Raw genomic sequence first — 21316 nt, forward strand, 5'->3', positions numbered from 1 at the left:
AGTTGCTGGTTTGTTTTTTGTTATTGTTAGGGAAGGCATAGTGTGTTGCAGTGTTATTTTCATGGCGCATAACTTATATCTTGTTTGCTTTACTAGGTTGTTTATCTCTAAACGATCTACATGTTGGCAATTGAACCCTCTAGCTCAACGATTGAACATTGCCTTTGAGCTGAACTGAAAATCCGAGTCATTGGTGTAATAAAGCTTTAACCCAAATGAACAGCATGCACACTACTGCATTGTGTTATAGTTTATCTATAGCGCTTACCACCCCTGTGTGTGGTGCCGAAGTGGTTGTCTACGTGTGGGGGTGGATCAGAAATCTGCCTGGATAGACTGGGTTACAGTACTGCTTTACACGATTGCCATAAAGCGATGTTAATTGAATATGTCTGAGATTGACTGCATCATTGTCTTCCTTTTTGTCATTATAGGGTGCCAATGCTCCGTGTAGGTAACTGTGTGATACCTGCATGAAGGACTATATGAGTCCTTCTTTGACCAGCAATTTGAAGCAGATCTTGTTGGTCTCAACAGGCCTGTCTAGTTCATTTTGAGTGCTTATTTAACGTGCTGTATAGCATGTATCTGTGCCATCCAGATGCCAGCAAGGTTTCACACATCCCTTCATACATTATATGTCCGTTCCATTGATGAGTGCTCAGGTGATGAATTGGGATGTAATACAATGGCGTGGATTTCATCCAATTGATAATTGGATGACCGTCATTAAGACTAGAATAACTGTCTTCCATCATGTGGAATGAAGTTGAAGGTATAGTAGACATAGTTTACTGTGTCTGTGAAGTCTCAGCAGTAGAGCGAGACTTAGGCTAGATTACCAGTTGAGCTTATATGTATTTCCTCTGATAAATAACGATACCACAGGGTACAATATTTATCTGGTGCAATAAATAACACCTATTATGAGTATATGGGAAATAACATGCAGATTTTAGTATTTAACGCACCAAAATCTTCATGATACGGTAAATGCTGTATGTTTTCCCCTGCTAAATTTTGGCAGTGTTACCTGCTGAAATTGAATACATGTTGGGCTATTTAACCCATCTGATACTTATCGGATGCTCTAAATAGAACCAAACTCATAATTTTGTTCGGTTTTTAAACAGGGCGTTATACACTGGACAGTATTTAATGAGCCACTCATAATCAGGCCTTTGGAATCTTGAATATCATTAGGGAGGTTGCTGGTCTTCAGGTGTAGAGTGGCAATGGGTACTTCTAGTGTTGATTGAAGGGGAGTTATTATATAGTTCATCCATACTTTGAGGACATTCTAAGGTTTTGTTTGGTGGAGCTCCCCAATTTGCCTGTGCCTGTCCTTTGTTATGTTGTTCTGGCCCATACTGTTCCATAGCTCTCAACCACACTTATGTTGGTAGGATTATCGTTTTTGTTGTGTGCCAGTGTTAATGGTTAATGTACATGTGTTGGAATAACCATGTTTTCACCCCACTTTCTGAACTTTAAATGCTCCTGGGTGTTTTAGAGGGCTAAGAGTTCCAAAAATTGGTGGCTTGTACCAAGAAAGCTGAGGCTTCATTGGATTTCCTATTCTACGGTGGTATGATAATCTGCCGAGTGCAGTGTCAGAGGTGTAGAATGTAGTAAAATATCTACTTATCCATGGAACAGGTTGCTTTTTAAAATGACTTGTCTTGTAACAAAATCCACTTGTCCCTTTTGGCGCCATGTAGTGCGGCAACAAAGTATGACGGCAGTCTCATTATATAAGAGCTCTGATAATAGCCTCTCTGATTGTGCCAGACCCCTTACCTTAGTTGGGTTTGAATACTAGCAATTCCCTTATTTTGCCATATTTCCACAGATCTATATACTGGGATTGGAGGTAGTGGTAAGCAATATGGTTAGAGTGCCCTATCAAGTCTGTGCAAAGCTACTAACTTGCATGTTTTATTGGTTTTCATCAGCTTGTCTCCAATATTTTCCCATATCGAGAAAATTGGAAATTTACTCCTGATGAGAAACAAAAGTAAAAGTTCATCTAGGGTTTGGAGAAAAAAGTTGGTGGGAAAGTGAACCTGTTACAGTGTAGCATATTTTCGCATGAGGAAATCTACACATGATTATTTTCCAGTGCTAAAATGCAGTTCACAAATGTTTGCTAGAAGTTCGATTTCCTGACCTACTTCTGTGAAGTCTTGTGAATTCATGAACACCATAAATCTGCACTATTGCAAGAACATATACCATGGGTGCACTTTTGTGACTTTCTTTGAGAATTGGGACCCTATTTAGGTATGGCGTTTTTGTTATTATTAGAGTTCTATTTCTCTATCTATCAGCTGGCTTCACTCTGAGTGACCAAATTCTACTCTTTCACAAGGAGCAAATTGGCATGCAGAGTAGTTTTGTTCTGTGCCAGGAACTACTGTGGCAATATGTCGTTTTTGAAACAAAACATGTGCTTTTTCTAATGTTTGGTTTAATGATAAGAGCCACTGCAGCTCCCACAACCTTATAGTTTTACAAAATCCATGTCAAAATAAGACATATATTGATATGCCCCAACTTGCCACATCCATGACAGGGAAATTTCTTCTTGGCATCTTCCCTATTGAATTTTCCCCTTGGCCTTCCTCCACTTCCATCACCCTTATTCTGATTGCTAGTCATCTGGTTTAACTGTTGTTCTTGCTGCTCTGCTAATTTTACTTGTGCCCACATGACTTTTTCTTTTAACACTTTCCGCTTATTTTCCAGCTCATCTTCACAATACTTTGCATATTTAAGGACCTCATCTATGGGCTTAGCCTGCCAACAAATTTTATTGTCTTTAATCCATTGTGAAATTTCTGGCCTTAATCCAAACACAAATCGATAAATAAAATGTGTCATATCCTTCATATCGATATTGTCTAGTCCGCTGTACTGTTTGAATGTCTGTAATAAACGTTCATAATATGAATGCACTGATTCGTCCTTATTCTGAGTGGTTCTATCTCCTTTCATCCAGTCTGTCTCCTTTGCAGGCACCTTTCCTTTAAGGTAAAGTATTACCTGATTATATTTTTTCATTATGTCTTCGGAAGGTGCCCCTGTCTTTGGGTCTCTTGGGTACTCATCACTAGGCCAATCAACAGCAATTTTGCATTCTGTCCACAGATCAACGGGAACTACAATGTCAAATAATCCGTTTAAGTCTTTCAAAAGACACTTTGAAACCTTTACAAATCTCTTGACTTGTCTATACCATTCTACAGGTTTTTCACGAAGTTTTGGAAAATCATTTGTAAATGACAAAATATCCTGTCGGGACCATAGGACATGCACATAGCCTCCACCTGGTACTTCTTGCATAGGACATCATTTTTCTACCTTCTCTGCTTCTTTTAAAACATATTCTGAAGTCATTTGTTTTGATCGAACCTCTTCCTTTTTCTTTGCCCATCTGGCTCTCCATTTGTCTAATTCTCACCACTTCTGTAATAAGGCTAGTAGTTCTCTGATTTGCACTTTTCTTCCTGACAGGTTCATGTTTTCTAAATCCTTGTCAGAGAATTCTGCTCAATAAGGTTTTTGTAATACTTTAGACTTACCAATGTCAATCCCCATGCTAGCTGCGGTGTCCATTAATTTTTCATGGTACACCCTTGTATTTCGAGTAATACTTTTACAAATAAATAATAATTCATCTTCACTAAGGGTATTTAGCCTGTCCAATCCCACATTCCCAGCCATCAATTCCTCCAGTTCAATTCTTAATGTATATATAGCCAATGGCTTTGGCTGGATTTTCAGTTTTTCTATTTCTCGTGTCCATCTGTCTATTTCTTCAGGAGTCACTACCGTGGCACTTCTCGTACCTGAGGATGTCTCTATCTGAACTTCTCTTGAATTTAAAGGAGTGGTCTTTCTCATTGAACTACCTTCTGGTTCTCTTATTGGTAAATCCATTAAGGAGATTACGGACTCGCACTCACTGGCCTGATCATCTATTATCAATGATTCTTTTCCTGGCTGTACTACTGATGTAGTTATAACTGGAGCTTTTGGACTAGCTTGCTTATCTCCGTACAAAGGAACAACTGGGCCAATAGTTACTGGGATTGTCAGAGCTTCAGAACTTGTGTTTAATTGACAGATTTTCTGAATTAATTCACTTTTCTGTTTATTCAAAGCCTCTCTTTCTCTGTCCTGTATTACCTTTTCAATGGAGGTCTCATGTATCACTTGTGGAATCAAAGGTGGTTTTAAAAACGGGGCACTTGGATTTCCTGTACTTGGTCCCTCATTATAAGGTGGTGGATTCTTCATTAACAAATCCTCCATATAATCGTCGTCTGAATCACCACTAGTCATTAAATGTTTTGTTTTCTCAGTCCTTTAACCTCCCATGGGCTCTCCTAAGGTTATTACAGGATATAACCCTTCTACTAACATGTTCTGTCTCCAATTTTTCATTTGTTTATCTCTGGATACTCCTTTAACTTTAGGGTAGAATTTACTGAACCCTTTGTCAGTTCTAGGTCTGTCTCGCTCAAAAGTCTCAATTTCCCATTCTTCTAGTGCCTCATATTGCGTTAGTCCAGGTCTAGGATGTAGATCATTCATTCGAGTCCTTAAATTGAATAACATTCTTCCATTAAATATGCCTTCTAAGGGAAATGCTAAAATGTCATCATCTTTTGTGTAGTCCACCCAGTTCTCTAGCCATACACATGTGTGGTAACCCCTATCAAACATCATGAATGATGCGGGAGTATTCGGTGGTGGAATAATGACTCCTTCTCTAGTTTTAATTTGCTTATCTTTTTTAAAGTAATTCTTAACTCTGTCTACGAATGACCATTTTCTTTTGTTTCCATACATTTTTCAAGGTCTTCCTCTTATCATCTGTTCTCTAGCAAACCCTAAATATCTTGGGTCAGGTCGAGTGTCTGGACTATTTAGTTGCCACATATATTTTATCACTCAACTTACAAATTACTTCCAATACTAGTGCGGCTGTTATTTTCTTCCTCCAATCAAGTATGCGGTTTCAAATATCCTCAACCAATAATTGCGCGGCTTTTCCCGTGAGCTGAGTTCCCACGCTCCTGCGCTCACCCCTCCTTTACAATGCTATCTCAGCTAGACGCCCGCTGTCTCGACCAATACCAGCCCAGCTCTGAGTGACATCAGCGCAACTCCGCAACGGACTCCCTCCTTCACAAGGTAATGAAAAACTCAATTTCTTTTAAATTTAAAGTGTGTTTCTTTTTTAATCAACAACGTGAAAACATTCGCCACTGTACCCAAGTGACTAGATAGGAAAGAAATATCTCACTGCAAGTAAATCCCTTCCGCTTACTTTTCATACACTACGAGTAGATCCCCTCCACCTACCCTTGATACAAGCATTAGAGAACTTGCTACTCCTTCAGACTTTATCCACTCTGGGATATATACTAAGATCAAAGTTTCACCAGCGAACCCCTCTGCTATCAATCCAGCTCAGACAAACCTTACTAGGTGATATCACAACAAAAGTTTTGCCAGCGAACTCTTTGCTATCATTTATTCACACATTCATACAGAGAACCCTAAATAGTGCTTCCGGTTCTGCCGAACCATGCACTAATTTCCTGCGGGTAAGCGACCTCACCGTGATGTGGCTTCTATTTACCACCCGCTATTATGCCCCCGGGGATTCCAGACAAACCTATAACAGGTACGAACGATTTTGGTTAATACATAAAATCAATATAGCAGCAATGACATCAATAACATTTTAGAACATTTCAAAATTTATTTTGTTTGATTGATCAAGCAATATAACTATAACTAACTAACTAACTTAACTACCGATCTTAACTAATCCCTAACCGTACTACTGCTACCAAAGAAATATACTGATAGAGCGCGCAGGTCACCCGACTATAGTTTTACCAATACTCACCTGGGCCCATAATTCAATCCTCCATATTTACTCAATCAGGTAACCTACACTCTACTACCAGTCTATTTTGTTTCACTAATTCCTATACCATTTGACTTCTCAATCCTTGTCACTGGTACCTATGACCACAATGGATCAGGGAGTTAGTTGTAAAGAAGGCAGTCAAATATAAAATAACTTTGCACTCATGTAATAACCACAGACTCGAGAAAGGTTTAAAATCTTTATCTAATCATCATCAAAAGTCATAAGCCATAGATTGAAAGTAATTAGACTGTCAATAACCAATATTAAAAAAAGAGTATAACTATGCAAAATATATAATATTCCAACCATTTAGCAAGTTTGAAACAAAGGGAAGGAAAACAAGGAACATACTATTTTGATAACAAACTTAACCACTCAACTAAAGGAGGGTAAAGAAAAGGAACATACTAGAGGATACAGTTTAAGCAGTTATCAAAAGGTAGGGAAAAAGGGAACATAATATGCAACCACAAAATAATTTTAGCATATGACTAAAGGGAAGGTAAGACAAATGGAACACACTAATACATCGAATAATCGAGCTTAATCACTTTCAAGGGAGATTAGGAAAAAAGGACACAATTTATGCAATCATTAGACTTTTGACATTTAACTAAAGGGAGGGTAAGAAAATGGAACACGCTAATAGATCAGTAAAACGCAAATTTTTATTTACCAAGGGAAGGGTGAGAAAGGGAACATCTATAATCAAAGCTTTGCAAATTAGGGAGGGTAAAGAAAGGGACGCAAGTTATAATGACAATTACCCACACAGATTTATATTTACCTAGAATGGTGTGAAGACCAACCCTGGCCACGGGTCAGTTAAAAAGGACAGACGAACCCCAAAGAATGCAGTCGCCAGTAGGCCAGCAGGTGCAGTATGGAAATCAGGACAGGGTAGACCAGATTCAGTTAAGGAGTGGGTGTCAGTTTCTCTTGGCTTTTGGGGCATAAACTTTTTGCTGGAGCGCCATAACCGGGACGCTGCCCTTTCTCCTCCCGCTGCCGCGCATTTGACCCTTCGCGGCCGCCGAGTGGAGGACTACCTGTCCCAGGGGGACTAGCAGCTGGAACCGCCCACGCCATTTCCCGCTCTCGGAGTCGGTAAATATCCTGCTGACTCCCCGCGTCGCGGGAACGCACCGAGAGAAGCCCGGGACAAGGGCGGGGCCGTCTGCGGCCTTCTGCGGCCGTCTGCGGCCTTCTGCGGCCGTCTGCGGCCGTCTGCGGCCGTCTGCGGCCGTCTGCGGCCGTCTGCGGCCGTCCGAGGTCGACTGAGGCCGGGCCGGGCCACCTTTCTGACATTTTATGTATGGTATTGTCTACAAATGTTATTCGTTATTGCTGTCCCCTCATTGTACACGTTTGGTATTGAGTTAGGTTAGCGCCCCAGCAATATGGCTCTTCACACTGGGAAGGAAAGAGTAGTCCAAGTAGCAACCTCTAGAGGGGTGGTTATGGGTACTCTGGACCAATTCTTTATACGGGCCTCCACTATCCTGGAGAAGGAAATTGCTTTCACGGAGAAACGTTTATCCTTGGATTTGATTACAGGTAGACGTTCATCTCTTTGCTCAAGTGGGCGAGTAGCTTCTCCAGTACAAAGCGTGGACGTGGACCAAATCCCAATGCTATGTTCAGGCCATAGCTCTAATACAAACCTGGCTGGGCTTGATCTCGACATTTCAAGTTCTCCATGTGCTGTTATTTTGGACAATACCGTGTTGAGTGATAATTCCCCTGTTCTCATTACTCCTTCCCCGAAACCTAAGACTCCAGTCATAGCCAGAAATAAAAAAATTGGTAAAAGGAAAAGGGTGGGTGAGAAGCGGGGGGGGGAGTTTGGTCAATAAAAACAATAAGAAGACAAAAACAACATCATCCACGGATATCCTGTTACATAGTCCTTTGGTGGCTCCCACTCCTCCTAATGAGCAGCTCCCAAACTGTACTGTAGAAGAAGGATTATTGGGCAGAATCGAAATACTCTTTAAATCACTATTGTTACCTCTTTTAGAGCGAACTAGGTGGACCAATTAGAAAAGTTAGTCATGGAGAATTCTTGTAAATTAGATAAAATGGGGGAAACGCCTGGGTTTCTAAGTGCCGTACCTTCAGAAGCACCAGTTACAGGGGCTAGTGGTAGTGCCGGGGTGGCTAAATCCGTTGCACCAGTTATTCCAGCTAGAAGTAATTCTAGGCCAGGCCACCCTGGGGTAGCGAAAGTCCCAACCGTTAAAAATTCTCTGATCCCTAGTAAGGGTAGTGCTTCGGGGGAGGGCCTAGGGTCTCAGGTGCAGCATGCTGCTCGTGCTAAAGTTGTAGGCAGTCAGTTGGGTGGAAAGCGCTTAGCGGAGCTTAGCGGAGAAGGTGGCTAAGTACAAACGTTTCCCTCAAATTAGCCTACCACCTGAGACAGCACCCTACCTTGATCATTCTTGTGGGAGTTACCTTTATCATGGATGGAAAAATTTAACCAGAAAGGGAACTGAAGAATAAGGTAATCTATTGGCTCGATAAGAATAGAACCCTACCTCGGGGCTCTCGTACAGAGATCCTTATTGTTAGGAGAACCAGCTGGGTGGGAAATGGTGAGAAGGACCTGGAGGGGGACTGTGTCTTAATTAATTTTAGGGACCCCTGGGTGGTGGATTTTGTTTGTAGAGACCCCAAGTTTGGCAGGGTGGGTGAAATTCAATCTTTAAGTCTGAACTATTTTTACCCCCAGTGGAAGAATGACCCTGCTTACTATCAGCGAATTCCGTTAAGGAGGAGACCAACAGTTAATAGATATCTTGATTGGGTAGAAAGTATGCCTCCTCTGTATAATCGCTTTGAACCTCTGTTGGGCCTAGATGGAGTTGATTGACTCACAAATAATACACTTTGCAGTTCTGGGCCACCGTCCTTAGACCTGAATATAGGTGGAAATGGTGTATCTTTAAGGGTAGAGCAGGAGGAGTCTGTTGAGGTAGTTAGAAAAGTGGTTGGGGACCCTGTTGAAGTCCCACCCATTAATGACCCTAAGGCTTTAGTGGTGAGAGACCTAAGCCTTCCGAGTCTACAAGATAACCCACTTAAAATAATTTCTTGGAACATCGCAGGCCTGAGAAGCAAATTAGCATCTGACGAATGGAATGGTTTCGTAGATGCCTACGATATCATTCCATTTCAAGAAAGCTGGGCTCCAGACCCTATATTCCGGCTCGGTTACCTTAACTATATGAAACCTGCCATTCGGGGGGCTAGAGGTAGACCATCGGGTGGCCTTACCATATGGGTAAGGCAATCACTTACCTTTAGTCATAAAGAAGTGGTTGTTCAAAACCCGGATATACTTGGCTTAAAGCTTACCAGTGAAAACAACCAGGAGGTCTTTATTGTTAACATCTATGCCCGTGGCCTTCCTGGTGGGCGGAGCCCAAGAATCATTGACGATTTGGACTTCCTCCTAAATAACATTGGGAGAGATACGTTCGTAGTCATAGGTGGTGATCTTAATTGCACCTTCGAACCGTTACTACGGGACGGTGAAGACATTTATGCGGAGGAATATGTTATTTGGGAAGTGCCTCACTTAGACCTTGATATAATTAAAAAGGGAACTGATGCGGCACTACAGTGGACAGGGTTCTGCCTCGAGTGGGGCTTGAGAGCTGCGAATGGACGCTCTCGTTCAGACAAGGTAGGGCGAGTAACCTTTGATAATGGCACCAGTACAAGTTGTATTGACTATTTCCTTATTAGAATTGAGTACTAGTCGCTCATGGACGATATGCAGGTCTTGGATCGCCCAGAGAGCGACCATAACCCTCTGGCTTTAAGCTTAAAGTTGGGCAGTAAGATAGGATGCCCTAGAGCTAGGGAGTGCATTACAGCTGAGGCCCTCCTAACAAATGACACAAGAAGGGTTCGGTGGGGCAGGGTTATAGATGACCCGGTTATTTTACAATGGGTCACAGCCAAAGTCTCATCAACACTGAGTGCTATTAAGGCTCTGGGTAGTGCATCAGACATTGCCATACATATAGGCCCTTTGCATGATCAGCTTTTTGAAAACATGAAAGTTTTTTTTACCCAGGCCTTGATTCCGGGGAAACTCTCCATGCCTAAACCTGCAAGTAAATGGTATAATAAATCTCATAGTACTCTGGTTAAAGCTATTAAGTCAAGAGAGAGACCAGAAATCAAGCTGGCCAGGCATGCATATAAGAAGGTACAACGCGTGGCCCAGAGGAATTGGGAAGACAGTTGCTGGCAGGACTTATATGAGGCGGTTAGGTCTAACAACCAGGCCAAGATTTGGCAAGTACTTGGGTGGGGGGGGGGGGTGGGGGGGGGGGGGGGTTGGGGGTGTATGGACTCCCAAGTCCCGGCGAATTTTGTTTCAGCGGAGGATTGGGTTGTATATTTCGCTTCCCAATTTAGAGCACCAGACTTGGCAGCCGGTGGTATGTCAGTTGTCCTCCCCCGGTTACTACCTCCACATAGTAATTCTCTAGTGTATACCAATAAAGATGCTGAGATGGCATTGGGACAGGTTCAAGCTGGCAAAGCTCCAGGCAGGGATTCTATCCCAGCCGATTTATTTAAACATGACCAGCTGAACTGGGTACCGTATATTACCATTTTAGCAAATGCCATAGCTCAAGGGGCAAATTTACCGGGGTCCTGGAAAGGACCTGATCACCAAAGGTTAAGACTAGCACCCGCAGTTCAGTTGCAATGCCTGCGCTACGCCCTCTCTGCAAGGAATCAGCCAAAACCCCGACTGGGTTACAGCATGTACCAGCAAAGTGCTTCTCCAGCACTTCACCTTCCCAGAACCCCGATTGGGTCAGCGAGTCTGTCTGACAGAGTGCTCCGCAGCCCTCTGCTCTAAATCACCTATTGAGTGCGTTGGGTCAGTGACAGGTCAGCTATTCGGACAAGTCGGACAATTTCTCTAGCTAAACCTAGGCTAGTTATACTATTATCCAGGTCAGTGTACCACCCCCAAATGTTGCAAGTGTAAGGATCCCCAATTTCGATTGGACAAAGGAAGAGGACAGGTCATCACACCACCTAAATTTTAGACCTTTGCCGTCTCCTTATTCAAATTTTTGTTCACGCCCATCCAATTCAGGTTCACACGACGTCTTCATTTCTCCTAACAATGGATGTTCTATTTACAAATACATTGTATTTCTCTAGAGTTCATTGGGGCAGTTTCCCAGGAGCATCTTCTCAGTCAGCCAGCTCCTTGGCTAAAGTCCAAAGGTCACTGCTCTGGAGACTTGCGAATCTCGCGCAGTCGCAGTTTCAACCAAGATGGAGTACAGCGTAATGTGATAGGCCAATTTTCGAAGTGCAGCATGAAATGGAAAAGAAACCGTTTTAGAACACAAAATAAATGAATACACTGTATACCATGAATTTCTACACTATACCAATTACTTTATAATAACTATAGCTTTAGGATTAGGCAGAACGAACAGCTTAGCAAAAGAGGCAGTGGAAGCCTCTCGCATGTGAGAACACAGAGCAGCCATATTAGCTCTTAGTGCGCAGAAGCAACAGATTCCCTCCAAAGCTGCGAGTACGTCATGTCACGTGGGTATGACAGATGCATGCGCAGTAGAAATTCCCGCGTAGCCGCAGCCATTTTATTTGCAAGCATATTAAGATTAGAAAACACATAAGCAAGCTTCACTCTGATACCCAATAATGAAAAAAAAGAGGGACAAATTAATAAGACAAACATATTGGTTAATTCGTTAACGTTATTCGAGGTTCTTGAATACAAGCAAGTCGCTTTTCGTGCGAATCCTTGCTCCATCAAAGCTATCTACCACAAACCTGTGGTATACACCTCCAGCTTCCTGTTTACATGTTCAAGAGCCACGTGCACCAGCAAGTGACAGGAAAAGCATTTCCAGACGAACACATGAAATGTTGATCAAAATGACTTAAATCCTTCCCTACACATACATCACTAATCGGGCAGCAACATTTTCATCCACAAATACGTTCAAAGGCATAGCAAAAATGTAGGATTGTAGGCTGTTCTTTCCCATCTAACGCTAGCATAACCTCTTTGTTCGGTTAGCAGTCTAGTCCTCCTTTAGAATGCTCTGCGCTCCTCTGTGAGGTAGCGCCTGGTAGACAGAAGGAAAATCCGAAGGCTGCTTTAACTTCCGGGGCAGGCGGCCGGTATCACAGCACCAGCTGCTCAGTTCTGCTTCCCACTGCAACATCAATCGCTCTCGCTATTAGCTACGACCACCGGAGAGGGAACGCTTAGCGCAGAGGCGGCTCCAGGGGAGGATGGGGCGGCTTCGGACAGAGCTCGACCCAGCAGCATGGAGGGTACGGATCCCGTGACGAAGACAGTGGAGCCCAGCGGCCCCGACCGCCCCCTTACTTGAAAGGCAGAGAGATAGGATTGTGCTATGCCAGGAAGCAGGGACAGCGCAGCAAGCATAAGGAAAGGTAAAGAAAGGGGTCTGGGGGCGTGTAACACAGATAGGAGAGCATTGTGGGCCCTATTTACCTCCGCCCCCTCCACTCCCACTCCCAAATATTCCTTAACTGGCAACAGTGTCCATTGTTAATGTATGACACTGACACCAAAGCCCATGACATACACCTCTGAAGATAAATGACCACGACACTTCCTCATCGTGCAGACGAGGAGCGAGAAACCACAACCACTCGTTCTGAACAATACACCTCTAAAACCGAAAGACTTTGAGTTGCTGGTTTGTTTTTTGTTATTGTTAGGGAAGGCATAGTGTATTGCAGTGTTATTTTCATGGCGTATAACTTATATCTTGTTTGCTTTACTAGGTTGTTTATCTCTAAATGATCTACATGTTGGCAATTGAGCCCTCAAGCTCAATGATTGAACATTGCTTTTGAGCTGAACTGAAAATCCGAGTCATTGGTGTAATAAAGCTTTAACCCAAATGAACAGCATGCACACTACTGCATTGTGTTATAGTTTATCTATAGCGCTTACCACCCCTGTGTGTGGCGCCGAAGTTGTTATCTACGTGTGGGGTGTGGATCAAAAATCTGCCTGGATAGACTGGATTACAGTACTCCTTTACATGATTGCCATAAAGCGATGTTAATTGAATATGTCTGAGATTGACTTCATCATTGTCTTCCTTTTTGTCATTATAGGGTGCCAATGCTCTGTGTACGTAACGGTGTGATACCTGCATGAAGGACTATATGAGTCCTTCTTTGACCAGCAATTTGAAGCAGATCTTCTTGGTCTTAGCAGGCCTGTCTAGTGCATTTTGAGTGCTTATTGAACGTGCTATATAGCATGTATCTGTGCCATCCAGATGCCTGCAAGGTTCCACACATGCCTTCATACATTATATGTCCGTTCCATTGATGAGTGCTCAGGTGATGAATTGGGATTTAATACAATGACCTGGATTTCATCCAATTGATAATTGGATGACCGTCATTAAGACTAGAATAACTGTCTTTCATCATGTGGAATGAAGTTGAAGGTATAGCAGACATAGTTTACTGTGTCTGTGAAGTCTCAGCAGTAGAGCGAGACTTAGGCTTGATTACCAGTTGAGCTTATATTTATTTCCTCTGATAAATAACGATACCACAGGGTACAATATTTATCTGGTGCAATAAATAACACCTATTATGAGTATATGGGAAATAACATGCAGATTTTAATATTTAACGCACCAAAATCTTCATGATACGGTAAATGCCGTATGTTTTCCCCTGCTAAATTTTGGCAGGTGTTACCGTCTGAATTTGAATAAATGTTGGGCTATTTAACCCATCTGATACTTATCAGATGCTCTAAATAGAACCAAACTCATAATTTTGTTCGATGTTTAAACAGGGCGTTATACACTGGACATTATTTAATGAGCCACTCCTAATTAGGCCTTTGGAGTCTTGAATATCATTGGGGAGGTTGCTGGTCTTCAGGTGTAGAGTGGCAATGGGTACTTCTAGTGTTGATTGAAGGGGAGTTGTTATATAGTTCATCCATACTTTGAGGTCAAACTAAGGTTTTGTTTGGTGGAGCTCCCCAATTTGCCTGTGCCTGCCCTTTGTTATGTCGTTCTGGCCCATACTGTTCCATAGCTCTCAACCACACTTATGTTGGTAGGATTACCGTTTTTGTTGTGTGCCAGTGTTAATGGTTAATGTAAATGTGTTGGAATAACCATGTTTTCACCTCTCTTTCTGAACTTTAAATGCTCCTGGGTGTTTTAGAGGGCAAAGAGTTCCAGAAATTGGTGTCTTGTACAAAGAAAGCTGAGGCTTCATTGGATTTCTTATTGTACGGTGGTATGATAATCTGCCGAGTGCAGTGTCAGAGGTGCAGAATGTAGTAAAATATCTACTTATCCATGGGACAGGTTGCTTTTTAAAATTACTTGTCTTGTAACAAAATCCACTTGTCCCTTTTGGCGCCATATAGTGCGGCAACAAAGTATGACGGCAGTCTCATTATATAAGAGCTCTGATAATAGCCTCTCTGATTGTGCCAGACCCCTTACCTTAGTTGGGTTTGAATGCTAGCAATTCCCTTATTTTGCCATATTTCCACAGATCTATATACTGGACTGGAGTTAGTTGTAAGCAATATGGTTAGAGTGCCCTATCAAGTCTGTGCAAAGCTGCCCATATCGGGAAAATTGGAAATTTACTCCTGACAAGAAACAAAAGTAAAACTTCATCTAGGGTTTGGAGAAAAAAGTTGGTGGGAAAGTGAACCTGTTACAGTGTAGCATATTTTCGCATGAGGAAATCTACACATGATTATTTTCCAGTGCTAAAATGCAGTTCACAAATGTTTTCTAGAAGTTCGATTTCCTGACCTACTTCTGTAAAGTCTTGTGAATTCATGAAAACCATAAATCTGCACTATTGCAAGAACATATACCATGGGTGCACTTTTGTGACTTTCTTTGAGAATTGGGACCCTATTTAGGTATGGCGTTTTGTTTTTATTAGAGTTCTATTTCTCTATCTATCAGCTGGCTTCACTCTGAGTGACCAAATTCTACTCTTTCACAAGGAGCAAATTGGCATGCAGAGTAGTTTTGTTCTGTGCCAGGATCTACTGAGGTAATCTGTCGTTTTTGAAACAAAAAATTTGCTTTTGCCAATGATTGTTTTAATGATAAGAGCCACTGCAGCTCCCACAACCTTATAGTTTTACAACATCCAAGTCAAAATAAGACATATATTGATAAAACCAAAAGGCTGACCACCAATGTCATACCTATTGACTTTGCCAATGCTTGTTTATTTTCATGTTTCCATAATTTTGTTGCAACTGGCTACAGTGATTTTCCATTATGATTATTTTTTGAAAATACTAACATGCGTCAACACATTTTGCTTAACGATGGTTCAAAGAAATGGTACCAAAAATGTCACAGTAGTTTATCAAAAAGTTATTTTGTAGTTGTATTTTTTATGAACATTTTATTTTGAAATATAAGAATACTCCAATTTATGGCAAGGCACGGAGGCCAATAATATGCATATCTCTGTAATTGCCAACTCACAGCAGCAACTACAAAACAATGAAAAAGAACTTAGAATAGTAAACTTAAACATTCTAATGTCTTTATAATCCATTGTGCGGCAGTCATCTTTCTTCTTTGTTGCTGCTCACAGCTGAGATAAGTTCGTAATTACTTAATATGTATGACTGGTGCTGTTTTTTTAACTTTGTGCCAACGATGAGTCATGCTAATTTGTCTTGGTTTATTCTTTAGAGTAATCTAAATATTAGATCTATATTTACCGCAAATTTTTTATATAATTAACGATTGAATATTTAAGACTTATATGCCACAAGTATCGTTTTGAACAAGATTTTCTCCATGTTTTTCACTGCAATTATTTATCGGCAGTAAAATGTGTGACTATTTTCGGGCCTTACAAATGTTAAACTAGCGCGACCGTTGCTTACCGCGCTCATTCCGTTGAAGCTAAGCCCGTTGTGTGTTTACAGGCACCCTCTCTCCGATTGACAGGTTGAGTGGAGGGCTCCCTGCTCTCTTCAGAGAGAGAGGCTATTTTCGGTTTTTCAGCGCTGAAGAGCGTTCGTCTCTAAGCCTATCCTGCTGCTTTAAACTGCTCGGGTGCACGAGGGAAGCATTTGCGTGACTCATAGTAAATCAAGGCAATACGTTTTTAAGAAATTTTGTGACAGTAATAATTATCTCATTAAATTTGTCATTAGGGAAAGTTAATCACCTGATGATTGTAGTGTCACGAAGGAAAGTAAATATTAATGGGACACCATAGGTGCGTCACATGACATGGCAGCCATTTTAGATTGGTAATAAAGAGCTTTTTTTCTATGTATGTTTGGCGGCCATCTTTTGGACAAGCAAAAGAGGCTGAAGGTTCGATAATTTTTTGTTTCTAGTCAGACTGTGGAGGTCAGGAGTTCAACAGTTGATTGGAGTTGATCTGGAGTTTGTTAGAAGAAGGTGGTTTTAGAAGTAATTTATTGGATCTTTGAGTGGATTTCGAATTGTTATATAATTTATTTGAAGAGCATTATTAGTATATAATTAAAATAGAGCAGATTAATAAGAATGGTGATGCTGTTGATGTGAAAGTAAGGGAGTGCGTTGATAAGGCTGTGTCTGTCCTGGCTTCAGAACTAGGTAAACAATTGGACGATTGTATAGATAAGCTAGAGGGCAGTAGCAAAAATAATGATGAGCAATTCTGGTCTGTTGAAGAGGTTTTGGATGGGACCACAGCTAGTGGAAGTGGGGTAAAGGTTGTTACCCAGAAGAGAAACCATCTGGGGAAGGATAAGGAGAGGAAAGGAAAAAGGGCCTTTACTTTGAAAGGCGCTGGGAAGACAACTTGTAAGGAGTTTAAAGATCAGGCTATAAAGGCTTCTAAAGGGGATCGCAGTGTTATCGTCTGCGATGAGTTCTCAAGTAGTGGGTACATCATTATCTCATGCTCATCAGATTTTGACTCCTCGGATGAGGAGTTAAAAATGAGAAAGACGTAAGTATTTTGGATCAGGTCATGGATCCGTTAGGGGAACTCATGTTTGACCCTAACACTATTCAGCATCCACTCTCCCCACAATGGATCCCTGCCAAACATGTTGCGCATTATGTTGAATACTTGATTAGAAAGGAAAGGCCTAAAGAGGTTAGGACTAGACTAAGGTCAGAGTGTCCTAGATCCTCTTTGGCAAATAAGGTTGCTTACACACCTGAAGTAGATGCCAAAATGTTGAATTTTTTAAAATAAATTGGGGAGAGACCCAAGAAGGGGACTCGATAAAGGTTTGACGGGGTGCCAAGACCGCCTAAATCATGTTTTTGGTCCGTTGACTAAAATATTTGATTTATATGAGGAAGGTTATTTGCAGGAAGGTACATTAAATACTGAGGAGCTGCGACAGTGGATACAAAGAGCTGCATGCTTATTAGGCAATGCCAACGCTTCACTGTTATTGAGAGAAGGAAGAACTTGCTCATGAACATTGACCCAAAGTTAGCAGAGCTAGCATGTAAAGAGTCTGTTCACGAGGCAAACGGTTTTCTCTTTGGTGAGGAGTTCGTAGAAGAGCTGGCTAGGAATGCAGGAGTCTTTAATTCAATCCAAAAGGTCCAAAAGGACATAAGGAAGGTTTTTGGAATGGTTGGGAGAATGCTGGGTCAATTCCCTGGCCGTGGTGTTGGAATTTAGTGAGGCTCCTTCTCCCGTTGTTTCAGTTCAGGTGGACTTCAAACTGGAAGCTACTCTCCCGGATTCTATCCTCGGAGGCACAGTAGAAGAGGTTGTTTTAGAGGAGAGAGAAGAACAAGATTTAAAGGTATGTTTGACAAAAGACCCTTTGTCTATTCAGGAAAAAATTGGGTGGCAGGCTTGCCCATTTTTTAGACAGGTGGAAAGAAATAACCTCCAACCCCTGGGTGTTAGGCTGTCAGTGTTTACAGAATAAACTTTGTAGCGAATCCAGTACAGGTAAGATGGCCAGCTCATAAGATTTGGCAAAGAGCAAGAGGAAATGGTAAGTCGGGAGTTTCAAGAGCTGGAGGAAAAGAAAGGTGCCATATAGAAAGCAGACAGTTCTTACGATGGGTATGCAAGCAATCTTTTTCTCGTGGAAAAGAAGAAGACCATGAGACCAGTAATAAATCTGAAGGATCTAAACAAATGGGTGAAATACAACCATTGCAAGATGGAGGGTATTCACATGTTCAGACATTTTAAGGAAAGGAGATTGGTCGTCTCGTCTAGACTTAAAGGATGCTTATTTGACTATTCCAGTATGTGTCGAACAGAGAAACCTTTCAAAATTTCAATGGCAAGGGACCATGTGGAGATTCAAGAGCCTTCCCTTCAGTTTGCCATCTGCCCCTTGGTGCTTTACTAAGGTGATACGGCCGATAGCCGCATGGTTACACTCAAGGGGGGTAAGGTTGATAATTTACTTAGACGATATTCTTATAATGTCGGAGAGCAGGGAACTGGCTCAGGAACACACAAATTTGGCAGTTCGTGTGGTAAAGGATTTGGTATTTGTAGTAAACAGGAAGAAGTCATGTTTGGTACCCAGCCAGGAGACTGTTTTCCTGGGCTTTCAGATTTGGACATTGGATTGTGTGTTGAGATTACCGATGGAGAAATTGAGAAGAATTCGCAGGGATGTGCGAAAAATGTTAGTGAGCGAATGGGTGACTTCGAGGCAGTAGCGAGAGTTAAAGGGGTTTTTTGGGCCTCCATTCAAGCAGTTTTTCCAGCTCTCTTACATTATTGAGCACTTCAGAGAATAAAAATCTTGTATCTACTCAAAGGGGTGAGCTACTCGCAGAGAGTTCAGATAGATTCGGAAGCAGGAGGAACTAGTGTGGTGATTGGCGAAACTCAAGGCGTGGGGTGGAAGGGAAACCTTCGGACCAACCCCAGACATTGTTATAGATTCGGATGCCAGCCTTCAGGGTTGGGGAGCCAGATGTGGCTCATTGACAACAGGAGGGAAATGGACCGTTCAGGAGAGAAAGATGCATATCAACTACCTAGAGTTGTTGGCGGGTTATTTTGCGGTAAGGAGTTTCGTCAGGAATCAGGCCAAATGTTGTGTTCTCTTAAGGATGGACAACATATCCTCAGTGAGATATGTGAACACATTGGGTGGTCCATGTTCCAAAGCTTTAGCGGATTTGGCAAGGGATTTTTGGCATTTCTGTATGAGCAGAAACATTAAGATTCTAGCTCCATGCTTGAGCTCAATACGTGAGCAATACCATAGTGGATTAGAACTCAAGGCAGCTGAATGATATCGGGAACTAGAGACTAAACAGGGAAATGTTTTTATTATTAGATAAGAAGTGGGGCCCACTGGTGGTGGACTTTTTGCAAACAGACTAAGTGCTCAGACTCGCAGATTTTACAGTTGGAAGCCGAACACAGCTGCAGAGGAGGTGGATGCTTTTCTGCAGGTTTGGAACAGGTCTTGCTGTTACGCATTCCCTCCTTTTGCTCTGATTCAGAGAGTTTTGTTGAAAATAAAAAAGGAAAGGGCAGAGATTGTGTTAATAGCCCCGTTTTGAACCTCCCAAGTTTGGTATCTGGATGTTATGGAAATGTTGATTGTCGACCCGGTACTTCTGCAAAATGTCTCGGAGTTGTTGACCAACGCTTCAGGAGAATTTCACGAGTTGGTTCTTCAGGGTCATTTAAGGCTAATGGCTTATTTGGGGTCGGGAGAGCCTGGCAAATGTCAGGCTCATCATCGGAAGCTTCAAAGATCATTAAGGAGTCATGGGCCTCAGGGACATCGAAGGCCTACAGGCTGGCCTGGAGAAGATGGGTTCGTTGGTGTACTTTGAGAAGTCTGGATCCAGTATCAGCTCCTCTGGTGGAAACATATTAAGATGGGGATCATCCCCAATCAGATACATATAAAGGTTACCTTCACAGTGTGCATCACTGTCAATCAAATCATGTTATACATTACATACCATCAAACTTAAGGTGATGTGTATAGCAAATATAGCCTATTTAACAATACAGGAATTGTAATACTGACCACTGACTTCAATACAAATCTCAGCATCAGCAGGTTACAGTAGGCTGCCCAGCAGCAGGTTTATGCTGGGGTAAACATGCTGGGGTTTCCAATAAGATACAAGCAACTGCTCTTCCTAATTATTTGTGTATGATAGTACTGGATCCCTTCATACTGGTGTATCTGACTCTCTACCAGCAAAATAACTCTTGTGTGTTGCAAAAGATCATATCCCTAGTCCATTCTGCTATACTAGGGGCCTGCCCTTGGTCCATCTCATCGCTATTCTGCGTTTCGCCACCAGTAGGCTCATGTCTACCAGGTGCCTTTTATCTTTCCACAAGCGCCTAGAGTGTCCCAAGAGTGCCAGCAGTGGGTCTGGTGTGATGGGGAATCCTATATTGCAAACACAACAGTGATGGACAGAATGTGGATCAATGTCACACATTCACCCCAGTCCAAAGATCTGGGCCCAGATCCATCGTTTTTCCACTCCACACCACCCTGGGTTAGACAATGGCGATATGCAAATCAGCGCTGACCCTGTGCCCCATGGGAACAGTCCAGTCCGAACTACAAAATCCTATATTGTCACTCAGTTTTAAAAATATTAACCTCCAGAAATTAGCTATGGCTGGGCATGTCCAGGCGAGATGCATGAACCGTGCCGGAAGTACGGGCGGGAGGACTATGCTGAACATGAAGCCGGGCGTAATCGCCGCATTCAATACAGTTCCATATATTAGGAGCCGTCCGGGAAAAGATATGCTGGTTCTAATGCACCAGTGTTTCAATTATATATCTGTGGTTACCATATCACGTTAATCTACTAAATCTGTCAAGATCATCGGTATTTGGAGATCTATTGAAATACACTTTGACCCCTAATTCAGATTTACTCCTTGTATTGCAAATTGAGATTGCTGTTTCTGTTGGATACAAGATTGGCTTATAAACCTAATGCCATTTGGATCGTTTCATCTGGTTGACTTATATTGAGGAAGGCCCTGAAAAAGTTCTGTGCTACAGGACGAAAGACTTTGGCTGTTTTGCATTATAAAGAAAGAAATATTAAAGAAGAAATTGTTTCATGATTAAGTTAGAACTATTTGCATGGACTTATGTATTCTGAAGTGGTGCAGCTCTGATCTAGTTCTTTTGTACAATTTCCCCTGGGGTGAAAAAGGGGGGTGGCTTTGGACAGGGGCCACTTTTAGAAGCTTGCACACAAGATAGTTTGAGATTCTGATTTCATTGTCAAGAATTCTTTTTGTGATTGGTGCCGTAAGTGCTCTTTGTTGTTCCACTGTCCAAGT

At 42.0% G+C, this 21316-nt stretch overlaps 1 protein-coding gene across 4 annotated transcripts in view; it reads left to right on the forward strand.

Moving 5' to 3' along the window:
• DHX36 (DEAH-box helicase 36) overlaps positions 1-21316 on the forward strand; it is a 445724-nt gene that overhangs the window by 21142 nt on the left and 403266 nt on the right. The window contains exons 2-3 of one of the 4 annotated variants that reach the window (XM_078667893.1): positions 12284-12427; positions 16350-16356. The exons of 1 other annotated variant lie outside the window; for it this stretch is intronic. In XM_078667893.1, the coding sequence (XP_078524019.1) occupies positions 12284-12427; positions 16350-16356 (151 nt within the window). The remainder of the gene's footprint in view (positions 1-12283; positions 12428-16349; positions 16357-21316) is intronic. 2 more of the 4 variants (XM_078667891.1, XM_078667892.1) reach the window with 2 other exon arrangements.

The sequence above is a fragment of the Lissotriton helveticus genome, chromosome 11, assembly GCF_964261635.1.
Source record: "Lissotriton helveticus chromosome 11, aLisHel1.1, whole genome shotgun sequence".
Lineage (NCBI taxonomy): Eukaryota > Metazoa > Chordata > Amphibia > Caudata > Salamandridae > Lissotriton > Lissotriton helveticus.